This window comes from Emydura macquarii, unplaced genomic scaffold, assembly GCF_026122565.2.
Source record: "Emydura macquarii macquarii isolate MOO-44397 ecotype Brisbane River unplaced genomic scaffold, CSIRO-AGI_Emac_v2 contig_2768, whole genome shotgun sequence".
Taxonomy (NCBI): Eukaryota; Metazoa; Chordata; order Testudines; family Chelidae; genus Emydura; species Emydura macquarii.
In genome coordinates this window covers 12145496-12167460 of record NW_027132905.1, presented here as the reverse complement: position 1 = coordinate 12167460, position 21965 = coordinate 12145496, and the positions used below count along the sequence as shown (strand labels likewise).

At 41.5% G+C, this 21965-nt stretch overlaps 1 protein-coding gene across 3 annotated transcripts in view; it reads right to left on the bottom strand.

The window, feature by feature from the left end:
• Positions 1–21965, bottom strand: part of NDFIP1 (Nedd4 family interacting protein 1) — a 48693-nt gene that overhangs the window by 8404 nt on the left and 18324 nt on the right. For 2 of the 3 annotated variants that reach the window (XM_067566709.1, XM_067566708.1), the window contains exons 3-6: positions 7891–7978; positions 4887–5017; positions 3627–3714; positions 1375–1499 (exon numbers count right to left, since the gene is read on the bottom strand). In XM_067566709.1, the coding sequence (XP_067422810.1) occupies positions 1375–1499; positions 3627–3714; positions 4887–5017; positions 7891–7978 (432 nt within the window). Of the gene's footprint in view, positions 1–1374; positions 1500–3626; positions 3715–4886; positions 5018–7890; positions 7979–20585; positions 20899–21965 lie in introns of those variants that run through there. The other variant, XM_067566707.1, reaches the window with a different exon arrangement.

Sequence of the window (21965 nt, the reverse complement as noted above, 5' to 3'; positions counted from 1 at the left end):
CAGGCTTGCAGTAGTTCCTCCTGCTAACTACACTTCAAGACTGGATGATGCTGAAGTTAAGCTCTTGTGTGTATGAGGAATCCTCAGACTTGAAAATCTATTACTGGGAAAACTGCTTTCTATTAAATGAAAAGCGCCCTGGGTGTTGACACTATTATAGAATCAAGTTTCATTAAGGTAGATTTTTAATTTGATTTTTCAATTTATTTTAAAGTTGAAATCATACGAAGGATAAATTAGAAAAACTAGACATTAAGGTTGAAATCAAATTCACAGTTAAGGCTGCCAGTCTCTCTCATTTTATTTTCTTATTATCTCAGGAAATGGCACTTAGGGCTATTGTACAAGACGACACATGTAGTACCTAAGCACTGGACAATGGAGCCAGTTAAATCACTAGATTGTCATATTTGTCTGAGTCCTGACAGGAAAGGATTAAGGATAAAGTGATGGCCTTAACTCTGAGTCCCTTTGCTTCTAGTGCTTCAGAGCCAATTCTTTCATTTATTTTTTGATATTATTTTAAAATTGGCTTTCCTTGCACAGCTGGCTACAATTTTTCTAGTCAGCAGTGTCTCACAGGCTGCACACAAAACATGTTTGTTTGTACACAAATTGGTTTCACATTTTCATGAAGATACAGCTTTATAATTTTTCATTCCTTTCCCATTAAAAGTCTTTGCTTTCTTGACCTGCCTTGTTTTCAGGAAGAGGATTTTTTTTTTCCACTTCAAGAATAAGATATCTGGGATAGATGGTACCTATTTTAAACAAATGTTGCTTAACATACAGCTACATATTACACAACCTGCTTTATCTAATAAGAAAAAGAAACACCTATAAAAGTGCAGCACTTCTCTGGCACATTATTCTCATTTATTACAACAACAACGACAATCCCACCATCTGACCACATACCAGATCACCAGCACGTTACCAGCTCTGTTCAGACTCTAAGCAGTCTGTCACAGCAAGGCCGTTAGAACCCCCATTCTCAAAACACACCCCTAGACATTCCACGTTTACTGTTTCAGATGAGAACAATAAAGCAAGCAGAGAGGGTCATTTAAAAACTGAATCAAAATGGTCCCCAAGGAACTTTTGCGATGGTCAAGGAAACAAACACTTCAAAAAAGTGGGTTGGGGCTCTACCCTCTGATGCATTGTACCCCTGCAGGATTCCTCTCCTTCCCAAACTCCTGCCTAGTGCACAGTACAAAGCCCAATTACTCAGGTTTTGTGCAGGTGGAAGTTTTGCTACACACAAAAGCCATTTGATTGTGAACTGAGATGAGCCACATATTAAGTCATGTAGCAAATACACAGAGGCCTTATGTTTGTCTGGGCTCCCCCTCTCCCCCGACACTAACTTACCCTGACAATCAGGATCCACTTAATGAGAGACAGACCAAACCCTGAAATGGCCCCATATCGTCCTGCAGCTGAGGTGGTCAGACAGAAGGACAAGAAAAATCCAATCCAGTTGAAGAGGAAAGCCACTGAGAAAGCAAAGGGAAAGCAACAGGTCAAAATGGCTGGAAGTTGAAACTAGACAAATAAAGACTGAAAATAAGGTGTACATTTTTTAACAGTCAGATTAATTATCTATGAGAACAATTTACCAACGGTTCTGCTGGCTTCTTCTTCACTGACAATTTTTAAACCAAGATTGGATGCTTCTCTCAAAGAGATCTGCTCTAGGAGTTATTTTGGGAAAGTTGTATGGCCTGTAGAGGAGCTCAGACTAGATGCTCACAGTGGTCCTTTCTGGCCCTGGAATCCATGAATCTATTAAAAGGCTCTTCACATTTTTTTTAGGTCGTCCTCTCATCCTTCCACAAGTCACAGGTTTTGCCAACGTTGGGCACAATATGGCCCAGTCTGTAGCCCTGCCAAGACTTTCCATGGTACATGGTTCTTCTAGGAACCAGCAGACCGACAGATATTTGTATTTCACTAGCCACAAGTCTATGGGTCATTGGAATAACGCCACTTCCACATATTGGCTTTTGACCTGCCCATTCTTGTTTGGACGTGATTTAAACTTCTCCAGGTCAACCAATCCTTCTCCGCACCTGCATGATGGCATTTGGCAATGTCAATGTGCATTTTGACTTCCTCATCGAGTATTTTGAGCAGTGTGCACCAAATTTCCAATTGTATAGCCATCATTGATTTTTTAAGCAATTCTGTTGCAGCTAAGAAGCTTTTCTGTGATTTCAGGTGGCTAACTGTCATGATGTGGCCATGTAGTGGAAGTCTGGTATCTTCAATCTGTTGTAATCATTCCATTTTGTTGTGACTGCTCTCCTGATATTCCAGCAAGCACATAAAGCCTGATCACATTTGCTGGTCTTAGATACAGCAGGGGCCTTAACAGGATAATTCATGTTGCGGCCCAGTCAGATTCTCTGAATCTGCCAATCCTGCTGAAGACCTACTGCTACAATATTTTAGGTAAAAACAAACTCAGGGCCATGAAACTTTCTATTCCCATAAGAAACTGCTAATATTGAACTCCAGTTCGAAGATTACAACATTATTTCACATAAGGTGTTGCAAGTGAAACGAGCGTTTCTCTCTTTCTCTTCCCATTGGCTTCAATTCATATCTTTATGAACAGCAGATAAACCAAGATTTCATATCTGATCCTCTGTGCATTATAAGCCCTCACGCCCTGCATTTCCTTTTAACTCAGAGTAAGAGAATGCCTCAAGACAATTTAGCTACACTGTATTTCCAGCGCTTTCATGCTCTTCACATGCAAATGCCTTGACAACTGCCACTAGCCCTTTCCTAAATTACTGAGAGCTACTTCCCTTTTAATGTTAATCCAGTACCAATTAAACTCAATTTTTAGGATTTCAAACTGAGAGTACAAGTTTGTCTTTATAATAAATAAATAATATAGTCCCAGAAGTTTGCCTGAACCAAAAAATAGCCAGTTTTCGGTAAAGAGCAGAGATGTTTTAGGTTCTCTCAATGGCATGGTCAGCAGAATACTATGTGGATGAAGAGCCTTGAGACTCCTGATCATCAGATCAGTTGGTTTAGGAGTGAAGTTCAGTTTACACAGCCTGTTTTGTCGGGGACAGGGGCGGAGAGGGGGAAGAGACAGCATTCATGATACTTCCGCACCCCCTAGTGGTACATTATGGAGTGGCACTGCTATTTTGCAGGAGTCTCTTTACTGCTATTACCCTACAGCTAGAAATGTTGGTTTACATGATGGGGGATATATAGGGCAAAAGGTGGTATAGTGAATGAAGAGGGCCATCTCCACATTCTAGTCACTGCCTTGTGGAGGTGAACAGCTCCTCACAATATGTTATTAATGAGGTTTATAGGGAGCAGCAGAAACAGATTGGGGGATATGCTTTAGTGAAAAAAAGAGGGGGATGGGGTCTGTTTGTAGTGAAACCCTGGACTAACTTGTAGGGTTTGACACCTGCCTGACTGGTAGATCATAAGCCAAATCTCTTTCTAAAGGAGGAAGGAAAATTATTTCCTTCCCAGAATTTCATACTGGCATATCTAGTTTCTCCAGCTATAAGTCGCATAAATTAACATGTTAACTTACTCTTGTCCTGATTGAGGAAAAGCTCAAGGTTCTATTGTGTACTTACTGAAGAAAGTTAGCATGAAGATGCCATCATTTCCTATCCTCAGCTGATCAGTATCATCAAAATCATCCCGTGCCACAAAGTCATCCTCCTAAAAGTGAGGTGAGAAAGGGGGATGGAGGGAGGTCAGGTTTAATTCAATCAAATGCATACAGCAAGCCTGAGGTTATGAGTTTATACAAGGTTTTATAGGAAAGGGCTATCAACGAACAGAGATCACAAAGTTCACATTGCAAGGGTAAAAAATACCATCTTTTCATTCACAAAAAAGCTCCTTAAGGATAGCAACATTTCTGCATCTAAAAGACTTCTCCCTCTTGCATATGAACAATTGCTAAAGATAAGTCAGTATTTCATGTCCTAAATTATCAGGAGAGATTCCCTCTTTCAGCTAGTCCCCCTCAACCCCAGAAAAAAAATAAGGATACTCCCAATAGCTACCATACAATTTACCTCCCTGTCTTTCTCTAACATTTTCCCTCACTGGGTCAACATCATATGCTGTCTCAGTGGGGATCAGGCTCTTATGGGAGAACTACTAGCATTAGACAGCAGATGCTGGTAGCAATACTACTAATACTAGCTGCAATCAAGTAGCACGAGGGAAGAGGGCAAACATGAGAGGAAGAAAAGAGGAAAATCTATCCTGATGGAGACAGTGGATTTTATTATCCACAGACCAGAAGTCCTGTCCTCCAGAAAAGCCAGTTCAAAAAAGGGCCAGGAGTGATGGGAAAGGCCAAGTTACCTAAGTTAAGATAGGAAATAAATCAGAACATGATTTCCTACACTTTTCATGTTTAGTTCTTATTTGGTGACTGGAGGACATGGTTCAGCTGACAAAGGTATGAAGTGAGCCCTGACCTCTAAAGCTTTGCCAATTCCCATTTCATAACAAAGAAAAAGTGTCTGAACTATAGGAACTCACTCAAAAATTGGGTGCCTTGAGATCTTCTGATGGGAGGTATTTTGAAAGTATAAATTAGGAAGTTCTAAAATAAACAGTAAGGCTACACATTTAGCCTAATATCAGCTTGCCAAATTAATCTGTATTGCATGTACTGGTGTTACTGAGATGCCTTACATCATGCCAGTTGATCAGATTAAAAGTTTCTCAAAATATACTGTAGAACACTTTGAGAAAAACCAATGACAAAAAATAAATCAAGATTTTGATTAACAAATTATTTAGGTTAATTCTGCTGTATAAGTAAGTTCTACCAAGGAATCTTTAGGGACATTCAGCACACGAAGTGAACTTACTCTTCCAGGAACCAAGGGAATGGTAGCTTCAGCCTTACTTCTCTCCGCTTCATCATAACTAGGCAGCGTTGTGGCCACGTTATAAGAAGGGGGCTTGGGAAATCCTGACTCATCTTTGTAGTCAAAATATGCTGCAAAGAGAGAGTTTACATGAAGTGTAGGACATAATATGCTTCTGACTCCTGGTATAAGCAGCTCTATAACCAGCAAAGAAAAAGTAGGATCTTAAAATTACCAAGTATTCTTGGTGCAAGACTAATTTAAACTCACATGTACTGAACTATTATTATGCCATAATAAAGGAAACATTAAAGCAAATTTGAGACCAACAATAGGATGCCAACAGACTTTCAGAAGGGGAAGGGAATTCACCCTAAATAAATTAGTACACTAGTCATCTTGATCTAGACAAGGAAAAGCAAGGAATGTTGAAACCTTGTTAGAAACATATGCATGCTATATCACAAACAGAGGTTCTTGAGCTTTTTAAGGACTGAAACATAGGAACTCCACAGCAGATACAGAGTAAGAACAGGACAACTTTATATTGGGTGCACAAAGGCACACTCCTAGTATAGCGCAACAAAGATAGGAACACGTGCTGTGTCTCCTAATTTCAGTAAGCGAAACAATCATATTTTCAAATGGCTTTGAGGAGTCAAAGAAGAATCCCTATAAGCCTTTCAGCCAAAGGTGGTCAGTTTGTCTGAAAAAGACCCCCGTTTCCTTTCTAGGGAAAGAGAAGAGGAGTGGGACAAAGTAAAACACACTGGTTCTGAACACCAGGCTCTCAGACTTATTGACAAATTAGAACCTTTATAAGTAGAGCCCTGATGGCAGCATGTTTTACACATTCCCCGTGGAGATATAAAACGTATGTTTCTAGGGTTGTGTGTGTATACTTTACACAGCTATTTTCTCCATGATGGAGAGAACCATATAATAAAACTATGCTGTGCCTTTTGCATGCAGTAACATGGCACAATCAACATGTGCACCCCAGACCATATTTGTGTGATCCAACAAGGCCAAGGCTCACCCATATACCACTCAGTAGCAAAACAGGATAGAATTCAAAACCCTCTACCAGGGAAGCAAAGATCTTCAAAGTATTTAGGTTCCTAACTTCCAATGATTTTAATGCAAGTTAGGAGCCTAAATACCTCTGGGGATCTAGGCCAGAAGACTGACTGCTAGACAGTTTGCCAGTCAGTGACCCTGGATGTTTCTCTCTTCAAAGTAACAGTTTCTGCATAAGAAGGCAGGGTGATGAGCACCCACTATCCTAGGTTGTCCAACAGGCCATATGAAATGCAAACCTCTAATGAGGATAGCTGAATTTTTGGATTAGAAAATCATGGCCTGTCTAAAACTGAGCTTTTATCCAAAAAATGCCACATTTGGAATGGACTGTGATAAAACTGTACAGCAAATTTCATTTGGGGTTATGTTGAAATTTTCAGCTTGCTTTATTTGCAAGCAATAACTTTACTAGTTAATTACCCCAAACTATATTTTTTAAATGTCTATTTACTACTTTGAGCAGCGTAAATTGGGACAGGGATAGGTCACAACAATGATGATGCTGTCATTTCTTTCCAGGGCAATCTTTAATTTTCTCCCTCTCAGGTTTCCATATGCTCCCTTTATGCACCTGAAGTGCCTGATTCTCAAATTTGATTCTGACTTTTTATTAAGAAAATGTGCTTGAGGGAAATCACAATCTACACTATGACCAGCACAAATGTGATAATTCCTCTGAAAAATATTATTGGCTTTTAATTCAGGTCTCATCATCCAGAAGAGATAGCTCCCTCATGGGCACTCTCCTTAGAAGGTTTAACCAGTCTCCATTCCCCTTTTTACCAAGAGATTATAATGGCCACGATCATAATTATCTCTATAATGAAAATGATATAATGAATGCCACTGCAAACCTTCACATAATACAGAATATGTGGTTTTGGTGCATGCATATTACATCTGTGTTGCATACACATTTCTAGGAGTCAATTCAAGGTGTTGATTACAATCTAGAAAGCCATAAATGGTTTGGGACTTGGCTACCTTAGAGACTGCCTCTACACGTGTAATGGCAGACATCAACTGGCTTTTGCCAAGTCCCAAGATGTGAACTCAAGGACTGGAAGAAGGGCATTCTCAGTGGCAAATCTCTGGCTATGGAAACCACTCCGAGCAGGCATTAGAAGCTTGAATTTGTTAGAACAAAAGTGCAAGGTTCATGTTTTGGGGCAACATTTTATCAAATGGCTCTGAGTTACGGCATTTTTTCTTACTTTGCTTAATCTTCATTTTAAACTGATGTTTGCTTTATCTGTTATGTGTTCAGATGCCACAGAACACATATGAGATAAGCTACTGAAAAAAATAAGCATAGCCTCTTAACAGATCTATTTCTAACGGGATTTCTGTTCTAATTATCAGAGAGTAAGAAGACTGCCATGTTATAACTGAGTGGAGTTCTCTTCCAAGATTTCAGTTCTGGCCACTTTCTTTTCTATAGTTGCAGGTGACGGGTTTTTAAAACACTAATGTATTCAAGCATTATTAAACTACAGTATCAAAGTCATTTGTATACACTTTACAAGACAAAAATTCAGCATCATGGCCAATAAAGAAGCCCTGAAAAAGGACAATAAAGTAAAAAACACCAATAAAGATGCCTCACTGGATGAAGCAAGATTATTACTCAAATATCAGATCATTAGATTTTCACCTTCTTATGTATGCTAAGAGCACTGTAGAAAGTAAGGTGAGCACCATTTTACAGCGATGACATCAGGTGATTGCCACCAAAGCATGTTTTCTTTCAAACCACAAATAACTACAATCTCTTTGGATCGGGTCCCATCCTTCCCAGTCTTAGTAAAGATGCTGCAGTGCCAGCCAGCAGTGAGTATATTATAAGAGAAGAAACAACTCAGGGGATGGGAAAGAAAGCCAACAGAAAAACCAACATTTATTTGCTTGCTGCTCAGTTTACCTGCATTCTCCCCAGAAATGCTGCTGTAAGGTGGAGGGGCGTCATTCACAGCGTTTGCAGTCTCTCCAGGCTCCTCCTCATTCTGCAACTGAACAGAGTCATTTACATTTTAATAGGGCTGGAGAAAAAGGACAAATAAACCTGATTCCCCCATAATAATACAGAGAATTATGCAATCATGGTGTCCTGGTCAAAATCCAATTGGGTTAGTCGCATTCTGCATATCTAAATTATCACTACACTTTTCTTGTCCTAAACTGTTGTACAGAAAATATGTGCACTCTTAAACACTTGCTACATTTCACCGCACAGGTAGCCAATGCAATCCCATTTGTAGATTTTAATCAATAAATAATGTGCCAGTTGTGATAAGTCTGTATGCTAAGTCAGAATTCTACATTTCAGGTTCCAGATTGCTACAGAGCACGCATGTGTATTTACTGTTGTACCTTTCCACTTCCTTGGCACTAGTTTAAGAGCTATCGGCTCACACTAATTGTGAGAACACCAAATTACATTTGTTTTCATCAAAAAAAAAAAAAAAAAAAAAAAGGAGGAAATGGTAGGTGACGTTCAACTGAAATCTCCATTCCTTCTATAGCTTTGCTAAGAAAACTTGCACTTAGCTGAGTTATGTAAAATAAACGGTTTATCAGTCAGTTATGCAGTGGACAAGGGGGAGCCAGTGGCAAAATCTGTAACTGTACACGCTGTTGTGTATTAGTATATACACACACAGTATAAACAGGCCTACAGCTTTTCAAATATACAGTATGTGGCTTGTACTATGTAGGGTTTGCAAACATTATTTGATCATAAAAGCCAGCAATACTGGGTTAGGTGTGTCCAAAGAAGAATGCATAGTTAGACCAAAATTTACACCTTAGCTATCATCTAGCTACTTTGTTCTTTCTATTGCGCAACACTGTATCAACAAAACAAATACATATTTACATACACATAGACTCAGATTTAGAAAGATTGCTTGGGTCTGAACCACTTTCCTAGATTTGGAGATAAATTTCTTTTTTTTTTTTTAAATCATAATTAAGTAACAGTAACACTGCAAATGGCAATTCCTTTCTTAATATATTCCTTGACTACCTACCCTTCATACATAATAATGCTAATATCCTTGAAACCATCTGAGACATTTTTCTTCCTTTTCTCTACTGAGACACTTATGACCTCTTCTCACTATAGTATCTGACCAACTCCCCAGTATTTAAAAACAAAATTCTCTCTCCCTTCATCCTCAGCCTGCAGAAGTAACAGCTCTGCTACTTGGGTTCGTTTTCTATTTTATTCGCACACATGTGAAGAAGTCCTTACTGAGGGAAATTCAGGTCACTCCTTTAAATGAATGTCTTGTTTTACATAAGCTTGGTCTGTGTCTTGTGTTCAGTATGAATTTTTTGCTGTATAGACAGTCAACAGCTAAGTGTCAAACTATAGTCACACTGCTTCTGAAAGTCAACCCCAAAAATGTAAGGGCCATGTTTTCAAGTAATGTATGCGTGCAGTTTAATACATGTGTGCATTGCAATCAACATTTGTGTGTCTAAGTTACTTGAAAATTAGGCCCAAGAAGCTTGCTAGAAAATATTTTAAGTCAGATTAAAAAAAAAAAAAAAAAATTAAATAGACAACTGTGTGCCTAATTCAGTTGTACAGTTACTATGACTACACCCACAACAGGTAATTGTGCATGCATATGGCTAATTAAGCACAATATAAATTCTCCCCAAATCCCACAAATCTTTATTCTGGAGATGAATTACTAATGCCACAAGCCTCCAAAAATGGCCACTGTTCTGACACAGCGGCTTTCAACCTTTCCGTAACCAGTCTCCCTTATCCGTACCAGGATCCTCTCCACTTTCACTGAGAATCTCCTTCCTAGCTAGAAAGGGACACCACTCATTTAACAACATGGGCACAGTGGCCACAACTTTCAGGTTGAGAACTCCTGATCTGACACGAGATTGAACTACTTCCTTTAAGGGGAAAATTAGTCAAGGTCCAAAATCTGATTTATATTAAAAGTGAAGAGATTCTCCCACTCCCAACTGTTCCTGGCTGTAAGGAGGAAGAATTAAAAAATATCAAATTAAAAACACTTGCTCCCAGAAGAATTTGAACCTAAAACTTATCAACTTCTCACTGTATTTCCGCCGCAGGCAGTACATTGCTGGTAAGTAACCCTACTCCTCCACAGCATAGTTTCTCAGCCTATGGTATGCATACCCCCAGGGGTACGCGAGACACAGGCAGGCGGTATGCAGCAAAAAACCCAGTGAAAGGAGATGGGTGGCAGCCACCAACTTCTGGGGAAGCCAGGTGGCAGCCGCCCAGTTCCAGCTACCAGCTGAGAGGCAGGCAACAGCCCCCGGATTCTGGGGGAGGCGGGCGGCAGCCGCCTCAGTTTTGGGACGCCGGGCGGCAGCCGCCTGCATCCTACCCAGTCCCAGCTTCCAGGTGAGAGCTCGGAGGCAGCCTCCTGCACCATGCGAGCTGGGCTTGCAGCTGGGTGGCTGCCACCCGTCCCCCGGCTCTGAGCCAAGAGACAGCCTCCCACGTCCTGGGTTGAAGATGGGCAGCAGCTGCCTGTCGCCTGCCACATCCCGGGGTCCCAGCCTGCGCTGAAGCCTCCTCAGCTAGAGCAGTGAAATTGACAACTATGACAGCCCTAGATTTTGCTAGTATAAAAATCTTAAGAGGGGCCCACACAGTGTGATTTGCCCCAGGCTTGCACCCCCCTAGGAACGACCATGGGGAACGCTGCAATCCACTCTGGGCCGCTAGGACCTGCTCATACCTCACAAGTTCCCGCCTGTGTGAGGAGAACACCATGTGACCCCGCCATGAGGCTATAGTGATTGGCTGGCATTGACCTTTGCTCCTATAGGGAGGAAGGGGAGAAGGAAGGAGAGGAGAAACAGCAGGGCATTTTGTGATCTGCCACAGCCACACAGTACTGCAGAACTCGGAGCTCTCCTGCTTTACTTGCTACTTAAAAGGTTGAGGAACACTGCTCCACAGACTATACTAACTAAGGCAATAAAGGCAGATGGGTAAAAGCATAGGTACTTTTCTCAATAGGTGTAAATCTGTTAGCATCCCACAGAATAAGCAGATTAACATGATAGAACCAGCAAATGCCACTGTAACAATATAACCTTATTTATTTCCAGTCCATGTTATAATCAATGCCATGTCACCTAACTCGGTATGCACACTCACAAATACCCAATCCACAAGAACACATTGGGTATATGCTAGCATAAATGTGGGTGTAACTGTGACAATATGACACTAATTAATAAAGCCTCTCTGCACTCTTGTAAGATAAATACAAGGTACAAACCCAGTTTAGTAAGGACAGATCTATGCTTAAAACTTTTGCCCATATAGTAATGTCAGAAGAAGTGTGATTTTTAATGACATTTTTATACTAGCAAAAGTCTTAATGAAGACATAGCTATACCAGCAAATAAGTGCGTTATAAACTAGTATAGCTATAACTAACCAGCACGTCTTTTCTAGCACAGAATACATAATAGATTGCAAGATCTTCAGGGCAGGGACCATCTTTTTGTTATACATTTGTACACTACGTAGCACAATGGGGCTATGATCCCTGACTACAGGCCCTAAGCACTTCCACAATACTACTCCTAATAATAATAATAGGTTTTAAATTTTACAGATGGGAAAACAAACAGAGGAAAGGAACTCACCCAAGGTCACTGAGTAAGGCATTGTCAGAGTTTAAAAAAATAGAACTCAGAACCAACTCCAGCTCTAACTACTACACAATACTTCTCCCCATTTGTGATACACTGCACTCCATGTACACCCTTAGGGTGTGATTGGGTATCATTCATGTTCACCGTTATAGCGTAATTGTGTATTGTTTAATACAAAGTATGTCATGTCAGATGTTTTTAGAATGCTCATGACATACTGAACGTTATTGTTATAGTAGTATGTTTCTTGCAATGTCGTATGTATGGTTATGAAGCTCTGCTATGTAATATTCCCAAATGTGTCTCATGGCTTGAGGCAGATCTAAGCAAAACCCTTCAAAAGCAGAGAGGTGGTTCACGCCTCACTAAGGCATGCATAAAACAACCCAGCTCTTCCAGGAACAATGGACTAGCCTAAGCATCGATAAGCGGGATGCTCATTGACTCAAGTGGAGGAAGCCATGCCGGACATTGCCTGTCACCTGACCTAAGAGGGGGGCCAAGGAACATGTTAAAAGAAGAGATGTTTTGCAATCTGGGGCTCTGTCTTCCACTTCCATCTACAAAAGAACATCAAGCAACTGAAGGACTGTCCACAGGGGGAGGGCCTGGCTGAAGAAGATCAGCCAGCCTGTGACGAGCATTATCTGACTTTGAAGGTTACTGAAAGTGTTAAGCTTGGTTTAGAATGAGATTTGCTTTTATTTCATCCACATCAAATCTGATTTATTTTCCTCTGATTTATAATCACTTAAAATCTTTCTGAACTTAATAAACCATATTTGTTTATTTTATCTAAAGCAGTGCATTTGGCTTAAGGTGTGTCACAGACTCCATTTGAAGTGACAAAGCTGGTGCATATCAATTTCTTTGATAAACTGATAAATGTATGAGCTTGCAGAGTCCATTGGGCAGCAGTTCCTAGGATTGTATCTGCGGCTGGGGTCCTACCATTGCATAATCCCATGAGTGGCTGGCTAGAGGCACTCATTCACTGAGTTGTTTGGGGGGGAATTTGCTTGCTGGTGGTGTGGTTGAGCTGCCCAGGAACGGGGGTTCACACAGCCAGAGTGAGACGCACTCCAGGAGTGAGGGATTGGGGTGACACAGCGATATAACAGTCCAGACTGCAGAGGGGCACGTCACACCGTCAAATCTCAAAAATATCATCTAAAAAAAATCTTTTAGATAAAAGTAGTATCAGACTAACTTGATGGGTATGTCCAGATCAGTAAAATACTATTTTATTAGTCCAAACGGGCAGTAGGTAGGATAAGATGAAGTGATCTGGGGGACAAATAATGATGCATGTAATTTGGTCATTAGGGAGGAAAAAAATCTCAATTTGAAGAGCAGGCAATTGTATTTTGAAAGCAGGCAGCTGAGTTATCACTGCAAAGACTGAAGAACAGGGTGGAGAAAACAAAGCAAGTAATCCAGGGAAGAATCCTGTAAAATGCAAAGGTTCAGACCTGGTGATTCTTCTGTCTCCCCTGTCTATGAAGTGTTGGCCCTATTTCAAACCCTGAAAGCTACATTTGAAAATGAAAACCAAAATGCTACCCATGAAAACTGCAGCTATTTAATCTGCTGAGAAATAAACTTGTGTAAAAATTCAGGATATTAACAATGAATGAGATAAGGGTCTGGTAGAGGTTCTGTTACTGCTATCTGAGTAGCATCACCCACCATCCTAGCAGTGGAAGCAAATGTCCCACTTCTCTCTGATGTTTACAAATAGAAAGGAGGGAAAAAAAGTTAGAGACCTGAGGGATGTAATCCCAAGGGGAGGGAAAATGAAAGTACTGGATAAATGACAAAATATTGCAAGATGGAATAAAGAAGAAAAGGCACAAGTGACGTAGGAAGGTAGAAAAAATATTCTTACAATTAAGTTCTGCAGGAGGAAGTAAGCTGGACATTACTTCAATCACACCAATTCATGTAATGAAACAAAACAGACCCACATTTTAGGCATCTTAAAATTGGGCAAGAGTTTAGAAGGCCCCACAATGTACTAAACAGTTATATGAAACAGATTTTCCTTCTAATGCACAAGGTACGCAGAAATGCCTTACAGCCTTTTTAATGTTTCCAGGCATCAAAAATTCAGCTAAGTGCTCATTAACAAAACAAGAAGGGTTCATGTGGCAGGAAGAATGAATCATCCCGCCTCAGGTGGCCCAACATTGCCATGACTGCACTGGTCTTGTATTTTCCATCTAAGATGGTGCAGGCACCTGGTACACACAATTAAGAATGCTTTATTATTTCCTCTTGCAAGAGATTTTCCCCCTTCAGACTACTAAAAAATTCCTCACAACAGGATAATTGTGATGTAAGCACAACTTGATTTAAGTTAGAAGGGGACAAAGTCCATTTCACTCACTGATCTAGGCCAAGAGTTACTTTCCCTTTAATTCACTGAAGTATTTTACTTTAAGAACATTATTTTCTGTTGGATTTTAAAAAAAAAGTGTTGGATTAAAGTGTTAATAGACATTTATATAGTTACTATCAAAAATAAATTCAGATGAGTACTTTTTCCCCTCAATTATTTATATATTGGAGCAGTAACGTGCTGTGGTTACAGTGTGTGATGAGGCCCTGGAATATTCCATTCCCAACGAAGACACTTGATTTTAATTTGACATCTTGTAGATATTAAACCAAGAGCTGTTTCAGCTGAGGACATTAATTAGTCCTCGGTGCCTGGAAAGTACACATGAGCTCTACTATCTTGGGCCACGATCCTACAAACAGATATGCACTTATGACAGGGACTGACTACTAATGATAGTAAAGTTAACTGTGAGCATAAGTGCTTAGAGCAGTGGTTCTCAATTTCTTTCCACCCACGGAACCCTTGCGCGCCCATGCCATGCCCTCAGAACCCTTGCCCGACCATACCATGCCCTCGGAATCCTTGCCCACACATGACATACCGTCCGCCGAAAAGTCAAGGAAATCTTCCTTTTTTCGGTGGCGCGGTATTTGCTTGATTCGGCGGCGCGCTTTCAAAGCTGTTTTCGGCAGCGCGCAAGCCGCTGTTCAGCAGCGCCAGATTTTTTTAACATTCGGCGGCGCGGTACGTCTTCTTTGCGGAACCCTTCAGCTCAGCCCACGGAACCCTAGGGTTCCGCGGAACACCATTTGAGAACCACTGGCTTAAAGGATTGAGGCCTTACCAAAAAGATGACAACGAATGAAATCTAATTATTTTTTTGAGCTCAAACATTCTTGTTTTTAAAGTTCCTTAATATAAAAGTTTCCAACCTTAAAAAAAAAAAAATCTAATCAATATTAAAGGCTCATTTAAAATATGCAACAAAGATGATTACTTCAGCATTTATCCAATGCTTCAGTTGTTATCAGTGTTTTTCTATGATTCTGTGTGTTTCATGTAAAATCTAATCATTCAGTTTTTGTGTGATTAAATCTCTAAGAAACCTTTTAGTAAAAAGAATTTACAGACTTGAAAAAATTACCATTGTCACTAGTTCACAATTGTATATACTCATCCAAAGGAAAGTCTGGTAAGTACTTAGCAACACCAGTGTTACTGGGCAGAATCTATCTATTCTATCTGAATATGTATTTCCGTTACTGAAATGCATACTCACAACTTCAGCAATTTTGCTTGTGCACAGCAGAACAGTCCCATAGTGACAACATACAAGAACCTCTAGTCTGCAGATATCCTTCATCTGATCTCACTTCTCATGCTTTTGCTATGGTAGTATAGCAAATTCTCAGATTTCTAAAAGGCAAACACTGAAGTCACAGGCTGTATAAGAATCAATACCAAAAATTACCGCTTTTCACCACAGTGAAATCACAGAAGCTGTGAAAGCCACTTTTAACATACATATTGCTAATTAGACACTAGTACTGAGAGCCAATAGTTTCCCCATATAAAGATTACAAGTAATTTCCATAAAGCCCTATTTTTATCCCCCTATAACTTTGATTTGAAATAGGATATGACCTAAAACTGCCATATTTACTCTAAAGACAAAGGAAAGTATTTTTGCAATCTATGAAGTAGAAAAAGAAACATTTCTGAATTTGAGTTAGTTAGTTAACATTCAAAATGCTGACTTTTGTGTGATGTTGCTTTGGGTCCTCCCAGCTCAAAATCTCCAAACTTTCTATTATTGCTAAATCTCCTTGAAAATTCATGTAAAGAGAACAGGTTGTAAGTAAGCAAAATGATTAACTATTTTTTATTGTAGATAGTTTTGTGCCCAGTTTTGTGTCCGTTCAATTTAATGGGAGTTATGGGCCCGGAACTACCCACATTAATGTAACTGGGAATTTTTTGCCATTCACTTCAATAAGAACAGGACCAAGCATGACAGCCCTGATCCTGCAACTGGATACATGCAGGTGAACTGTATGGCTCCACCCAGACTCATACTGCAGAATTACCTATGGCCCTGTTTTAATAGACGAAATGGATGATTTCTTCATAACCGTTAGCTCAGTTGAGGTAGTTTAATGCAACCGAGAAGCCCTCTTAACACTCAAGTCACAGGCTAAGGACTTGTCTACACATGAAGCTGTTATTAACTCCGGAAATTGACACACTTATTCCACAATCAGAGTGCCTTGTTCCTGTTTTGCTTAACCTAGGAATAAAGCACTCACTCTGGAATAAAATGTGTTCAGACATGTAGAGTGCCTTGTTTGTGAATTAAGCTAAACAGAAACAAGATACTCTTATTCCAGAATAAGAATGTCCATACACACAGTTATTCAGGAATAGCTACTTCACTTTAAATTCACACCCTACCTTAATCTGAAACAACTTTCAAATGTAGATAAGCCATCCAACCCTAGGGTATGTCTACACAGCAAAAGCTGTGTACAGGCCAGCCAGGCACCCAAGCAAACTTGAATCCAGCAAGCGCAGGTAACAAAAACTATGGACAGTGCAGCACAGGCTTCAGCATGAACTAGCCAGCCATGTATGTACCTAGGGACCATGCTGTGCTTCTATTCCTGCACTGAAGCCAATACCATTATGCATGGATCATTCAAAGTGTTACCCTGCGTGGTAAGACACTAGAGAGGGCTCTTCACTCCCGTCCCACTAACTCAACTGAGCTAACAAGACTGAGGAAGAAATAAAAAGCAACCAAGCCCCTTGGAAATTTTATGCCATAAAAATTTCACCTAAATGACAACAGTACATTTACCAATCACATCCACTACAAACTGCAAGGAGTTAAATAACAAGGAAATGAATAGCTGTGGACATCATAAATCTGTGTCTACATAATAAAGCATAAAATAAACATGTCCTTTGCATTTGTTTTCACACCGTAGGGATTAAAACCTCACTTCAACTGGGAAAAGTGAATATAACCTTAACTACGGAGTTGTTACTGATGTCTCCATAACCTTTATATTTAGCTACAACTTCTAAAGACTGCTAGATCTTCCCCGACTCTTAGGGTACACCTACACTGCAGTAAAAGACCAGTGCCATGAACATGGCTGGCCTGAGTCAGCTGACTCTGGCTCATGGGGCTCAGACTGCAGGACTAAAAATTGCAGCATAGTCATTCAGGCTTGGGCTGCAGCACAGGCTCTTAAACCATAAGGGAGGTGGGCTGCAGAGCCCAGGGTTCAACCTAAGTATCTGCATTGCAATTTTTAACCCCACAGCCCAAGCCCAGGTCAACTGAGCAGGGCTCTGAGATTCAGTGGCACGGGGTTTTTGCAGTGTAGACACTACCCCATTCTTGAGTCTCTGAGGTTATGTGTCTATGCTACTGCAGCTCCATAGTGTAAAAGCTTCCTACACTATGGAACTGCAGCAGAAGTGGTTTTTCAACTGCTGTGGATAATCCACCTGCCTGAGGCTATGTCTACACTATAGTTTATGTCAGCATAATTTATGTCCCTCAGGGATGTGAATAAACCACCCCCGAGTGACATAAATTACACCGACAGAAGCACTGGTGTGCACTGCCGTTCATGGAGGTGGTTTTATTATGCCAACAGGAGAGCTCTCTCCCATCGGCATAGTGTCTTCACCAGACGTCCTGCAGCGCTGTACATGTAGACATGCCCTCAATGACAGTAGCATTCTTCCATCAACCTACCACTGTCTATTGCATCACTATGCCGCTTTTTTACATCTCTAAACGATGTACCTGTGTTGATCTGAATTTTAAGTGTAGATCAGGCTTCTGACTCTCAGAGGTGTTGTACAGATTGATGTTTAAATACTTTGAGATCCTGAGATGAAAGGTACTACAGAAGTGCAAATGTTAGTGTAAGAAGTTTGGATGGGGGGAGTTAAGCTTTTTTAAATATTGGAGAACAAAAAGGATGTCTGAAAACTTTCTTAATGGTGAAAACACCTAAAAAAAATTTTTTTTTTTAATTAAAAAAGACCAAATGGAGCTTTATCTGGCTTTCAGACATACATAAAAAACCCTAACCACTGAGGTGAGAATAATCATGAAAAATTTAATCCTAATGGGAAACCATTTTGAAAGTTTAAAGAGCTCTGAAAAAGAGAAAGTGCTGTTATGATTGATGCACTACCATGACACTGTAATAAGTAGCGTAGAGTAAATATTTCATATAAATGTATTCTTTTCTTAAAAATCTAATATGCTTTTCACTGCCCATACAGTTGGTTTACTTTCTACACTTCACTCAGCTAGGACATTTAAAACTAGTCAATTTCACTTTCTAGTTCTGATCCACTAGCACAATGCTGCAATATTTGAATTACAAATGCTGCAGGAGAATGTTTAAATTCAAAATAAAGCACTATTTTAATTAGAAATATTTTAGTGACATTAAACTTATTAATTTAATTTTGGGTTTGGTAATTTTCAATGTCCACACACATGAGAAACCTATATTATGGAGATGGACTATCTCCCATAGGCCCTTTAATAACAAAACAAAATGAAAAATTATCAAAAGGAAACCTTCCACCAGGCTCAGGCAGACTCTGGATCTGCGCTGGATAGAGGAACAGGAAAAGATAAATACTGTGTGAAACCAAAACAAACTAGGAACAGAAACTAAATACTGCACAGAATCAAAAGATTTTTGTAATGCTTTTATAGTGATGAAATTATTCTCCTTTGTTTTAAATTAATTAAGGCCCCAACTCTACATGTTAGAATGAGTGGGTGTAAGACGCACAGTCAGTTGCAGAACTGAGGCCTTTATCTGTCTAGTTTAGAGTTGTGTCTAAAATATTTTGCTAAACGTGTTCCAAGCACAATGCATTTCCTCTGTGGAAGAAAAATGCAGGGCCGCAGCTTTAGCACCTCCAAACAGAAAGCCTGAATCATATGTAGTGAAGGGATGGAATTCAACACCCCTATATGTGGGCAGACTGTGAAGCTTCACGTCAGCTTCTTTATTGTGAACACTTGTTTAGCACAAACAAGATAAGGACAGTTTCTGCCCAAATGAGTTTTTAATCTAAAGAGAGTCACATAGAGAAGACCAGATGTATAAGGAAATCTAAAAGCGGAAATAACAGTAGTTATAAAAAGATTAACTCTGCTTGCAGACACTGCAATATCTGAATGAAGGTAAAGACCCTGAGAACTGGGATTGAGAGATCATTAAATTCAGTAGCTGCAAAATGAAACTACACACAGACAACTAAGGAAGAAGGCAAATGAGCTGAACATCAAGACTAGCAATACCACTTTAAGTGCAGATAGATTGTCTTCGTTCTCCCTTCTCCCCACAATCAGTTGCACCAATGGCTATTTCCTTGCTAGTCCACTGAAAACTTCCATTCGATCCACCACAGGACAGGCTGTGTAGCTGCTTGACTCATGCCCATCTTCCCAGGCAGAACTCAAGAGGCATGCAGAACCTTATTCTGGCCCTCTGTGCTTGAATGAGTGTAATGTCATATACATAAAATTACCTTAAGAACATACACTCAAATTCCCACAATTAGGGGGTTTAGTTTACAACTCTTCTATCCAAAACATGTTTTAACCTGTCAGTTACAGTGAAAAGTCCAAACACCCAAATAAATTCTATATCCTTGATTTGGTTTATTCCTGACTGAACACCAAGTAACTATTAATTAGCACCAGGTAAATTCATCCCCATTAAAGGATGCTGATGCTAACACAGGATTCTGCTATACAACCAGACTTCCCAAATTCCACTTGCATGCTCCCGGCAAACAGTGTTGTGCCGGCAGTGCCACCAGGTGCGACGAGGCACCCTCAGTGCAGTGTATATGTTGTGATCACACTGATCATGAGCATGGCCTAGCTAGCAGATTTCGTGCAGACGTTCAGGCCCGCTTTGCCAGGCTGCATTATGCCCAGGACTTTGCTCTGGGAGGCTGATCCCCAATCTGTTATTTTTAGGTATTATGGGCTCGTCGCCAACGATCAGACACTGACTTTCTGAACGGGGTTTACAATCCACACAGCAGTTTACCTTGGATGGTATCACAACCCCAGGCCCTGGGGCTGCTCTCCCGGCCCCCGCCACACGCAGGCGGGCGAGGCTGTAAGTGGCCGGGAGCTGCCAGGTTGTTTCACTACAGCCGCGCAGTCGGATTTCGGCCCGGGCTGGGAGGAGCGGAGCGGCCCGGCCCGGCCCGGCGCGGCCCGGGGAGCCGTGTAACGCCCTGGGTGTCCGCGGCCCCACGCCAATGGCAGGGGCGGCTCGCTGCCCCAGGCCCAAGGGTCGGGGTGCCCAGCAGAGCGCTGGGGAGGAGGCCCTGGCCGGCTGTGGGCTCACGCCCTAGAGGGAGGGGCTCCGTTCCCCCTTCTCCACCGGGCCCCACGTCCCCCATCGCCCCCTACCTCGGGAAGGGGAATCGGCTCTCCCTGGAGCCCCATCATCCCAGCCGGACGGCCTAGAAAGCCGCGGCGCTCGCGTACCCGCCCGGCCGGAGCCGAGAGGCGGCCGGGGCCGCTCGCTCCTCACCTGCTGGTATCGGCCGCTGCTGGGCTCGGCGGCCGCCGCCATGGCACTGAGGAGGGAGCGTCAAGCGAAGAGATGAGACCGGGCGGAGGCCCCGCGGGGCTGGCTGGAGTCGGAGGGCCCCAGGGACGAATCGGGGTGGCTCGGGGGGAGGGGAAGCGCGGCTCGGCTCGGCTCAGCGCGGCGCGGCTCACACTCTCCTCCCTGCCTCCCTCCCACAATCAAACGGGCGCTGCGGCTGGCTGGCTGGCTGCCCCGGCTGCTGGAGGAGGAGGAGGATCGCAGCAGCCGGGTCACTCACTGGTTGTTGCTGCCTGCTCAGCTCCAACCACTTCCAGTTCCACTTCCCTTCCCCCTGCTGCTGCTGCTGCTGCCGCCGCCCTCCCTCTGCTGTCACACTCACTCCCTCTTCTTCGCTGTCACACTCACTTCTCCCTCCTGTCACATACATAAGAACGGCCAGATTGGGTCAGCCCAATGATCCATAACCCAGTATCCTGTCTTCCGACAGTGGCCAATGCCAGCTGCTTCAGAGAGAATGAATGGAACTGGTAATCATCAAATGATCTATCCTGTAGGCCATTCCCATCCCCTGGCAAACAGCAAGCACTCCCTGCCTCTCTTGGCTAATAGCCATTAATGGACCTATCCTCCATGAACTGATCTTGTTCTTTTTTTCAACCCCCTTATAGTCTTAAGCGTCACAACATCCGCTGGCAAGGGGTTCCACAGGCTGACTCTGCATTGTGTGAGGAAATACTTCCTTTTGTTAGTTTTAAACCTGTTCCTATTAATTTCATTGGGTGACCCCTCATTCTTGTATTATGAGAAGGAGTAAATAGCACTTCCTTACTTACTTTTTCCATACTAATCACGATTTTATAGACCTCTATCATATCCCACCCCTAGTTGTCTCTTTTCCAAGCTGAAAAGTCCCAGTCTTATTAAACTCTCCTCACATGGAAACTTTTCTATACCCTTAATCATTTTAGTTACCCTTTTCTGTACCTTTTCCAATTCCAATATATCTTTTTTGAGATGGGGCAACCAAATCTGCATGCAGTATTCAAGATGTGAGCATACCATGGATTTATAAAGAGGCAATACAATATTTTCTGTTTTATTATCTGTACCTTTCCTAATGATTCCCAACATTCTGTTAGCTTTTTTGACAGGTGCTGCACATTGAGAGGATGTTTTCAGAGAACTATCCACAATGACTCCAAGATCTCTTTCTTGAGTGGTAACAGCTAAATTAGACCCCATCATTTTGTAGGTATAGTTGGGATTATGTTTTCCAATGTATATTATTTGGCATTTATCAACACTGAATTTCATCTGCCATTTTGATGCCCTATCACCCAATTTTGTGAGATCCCTTTG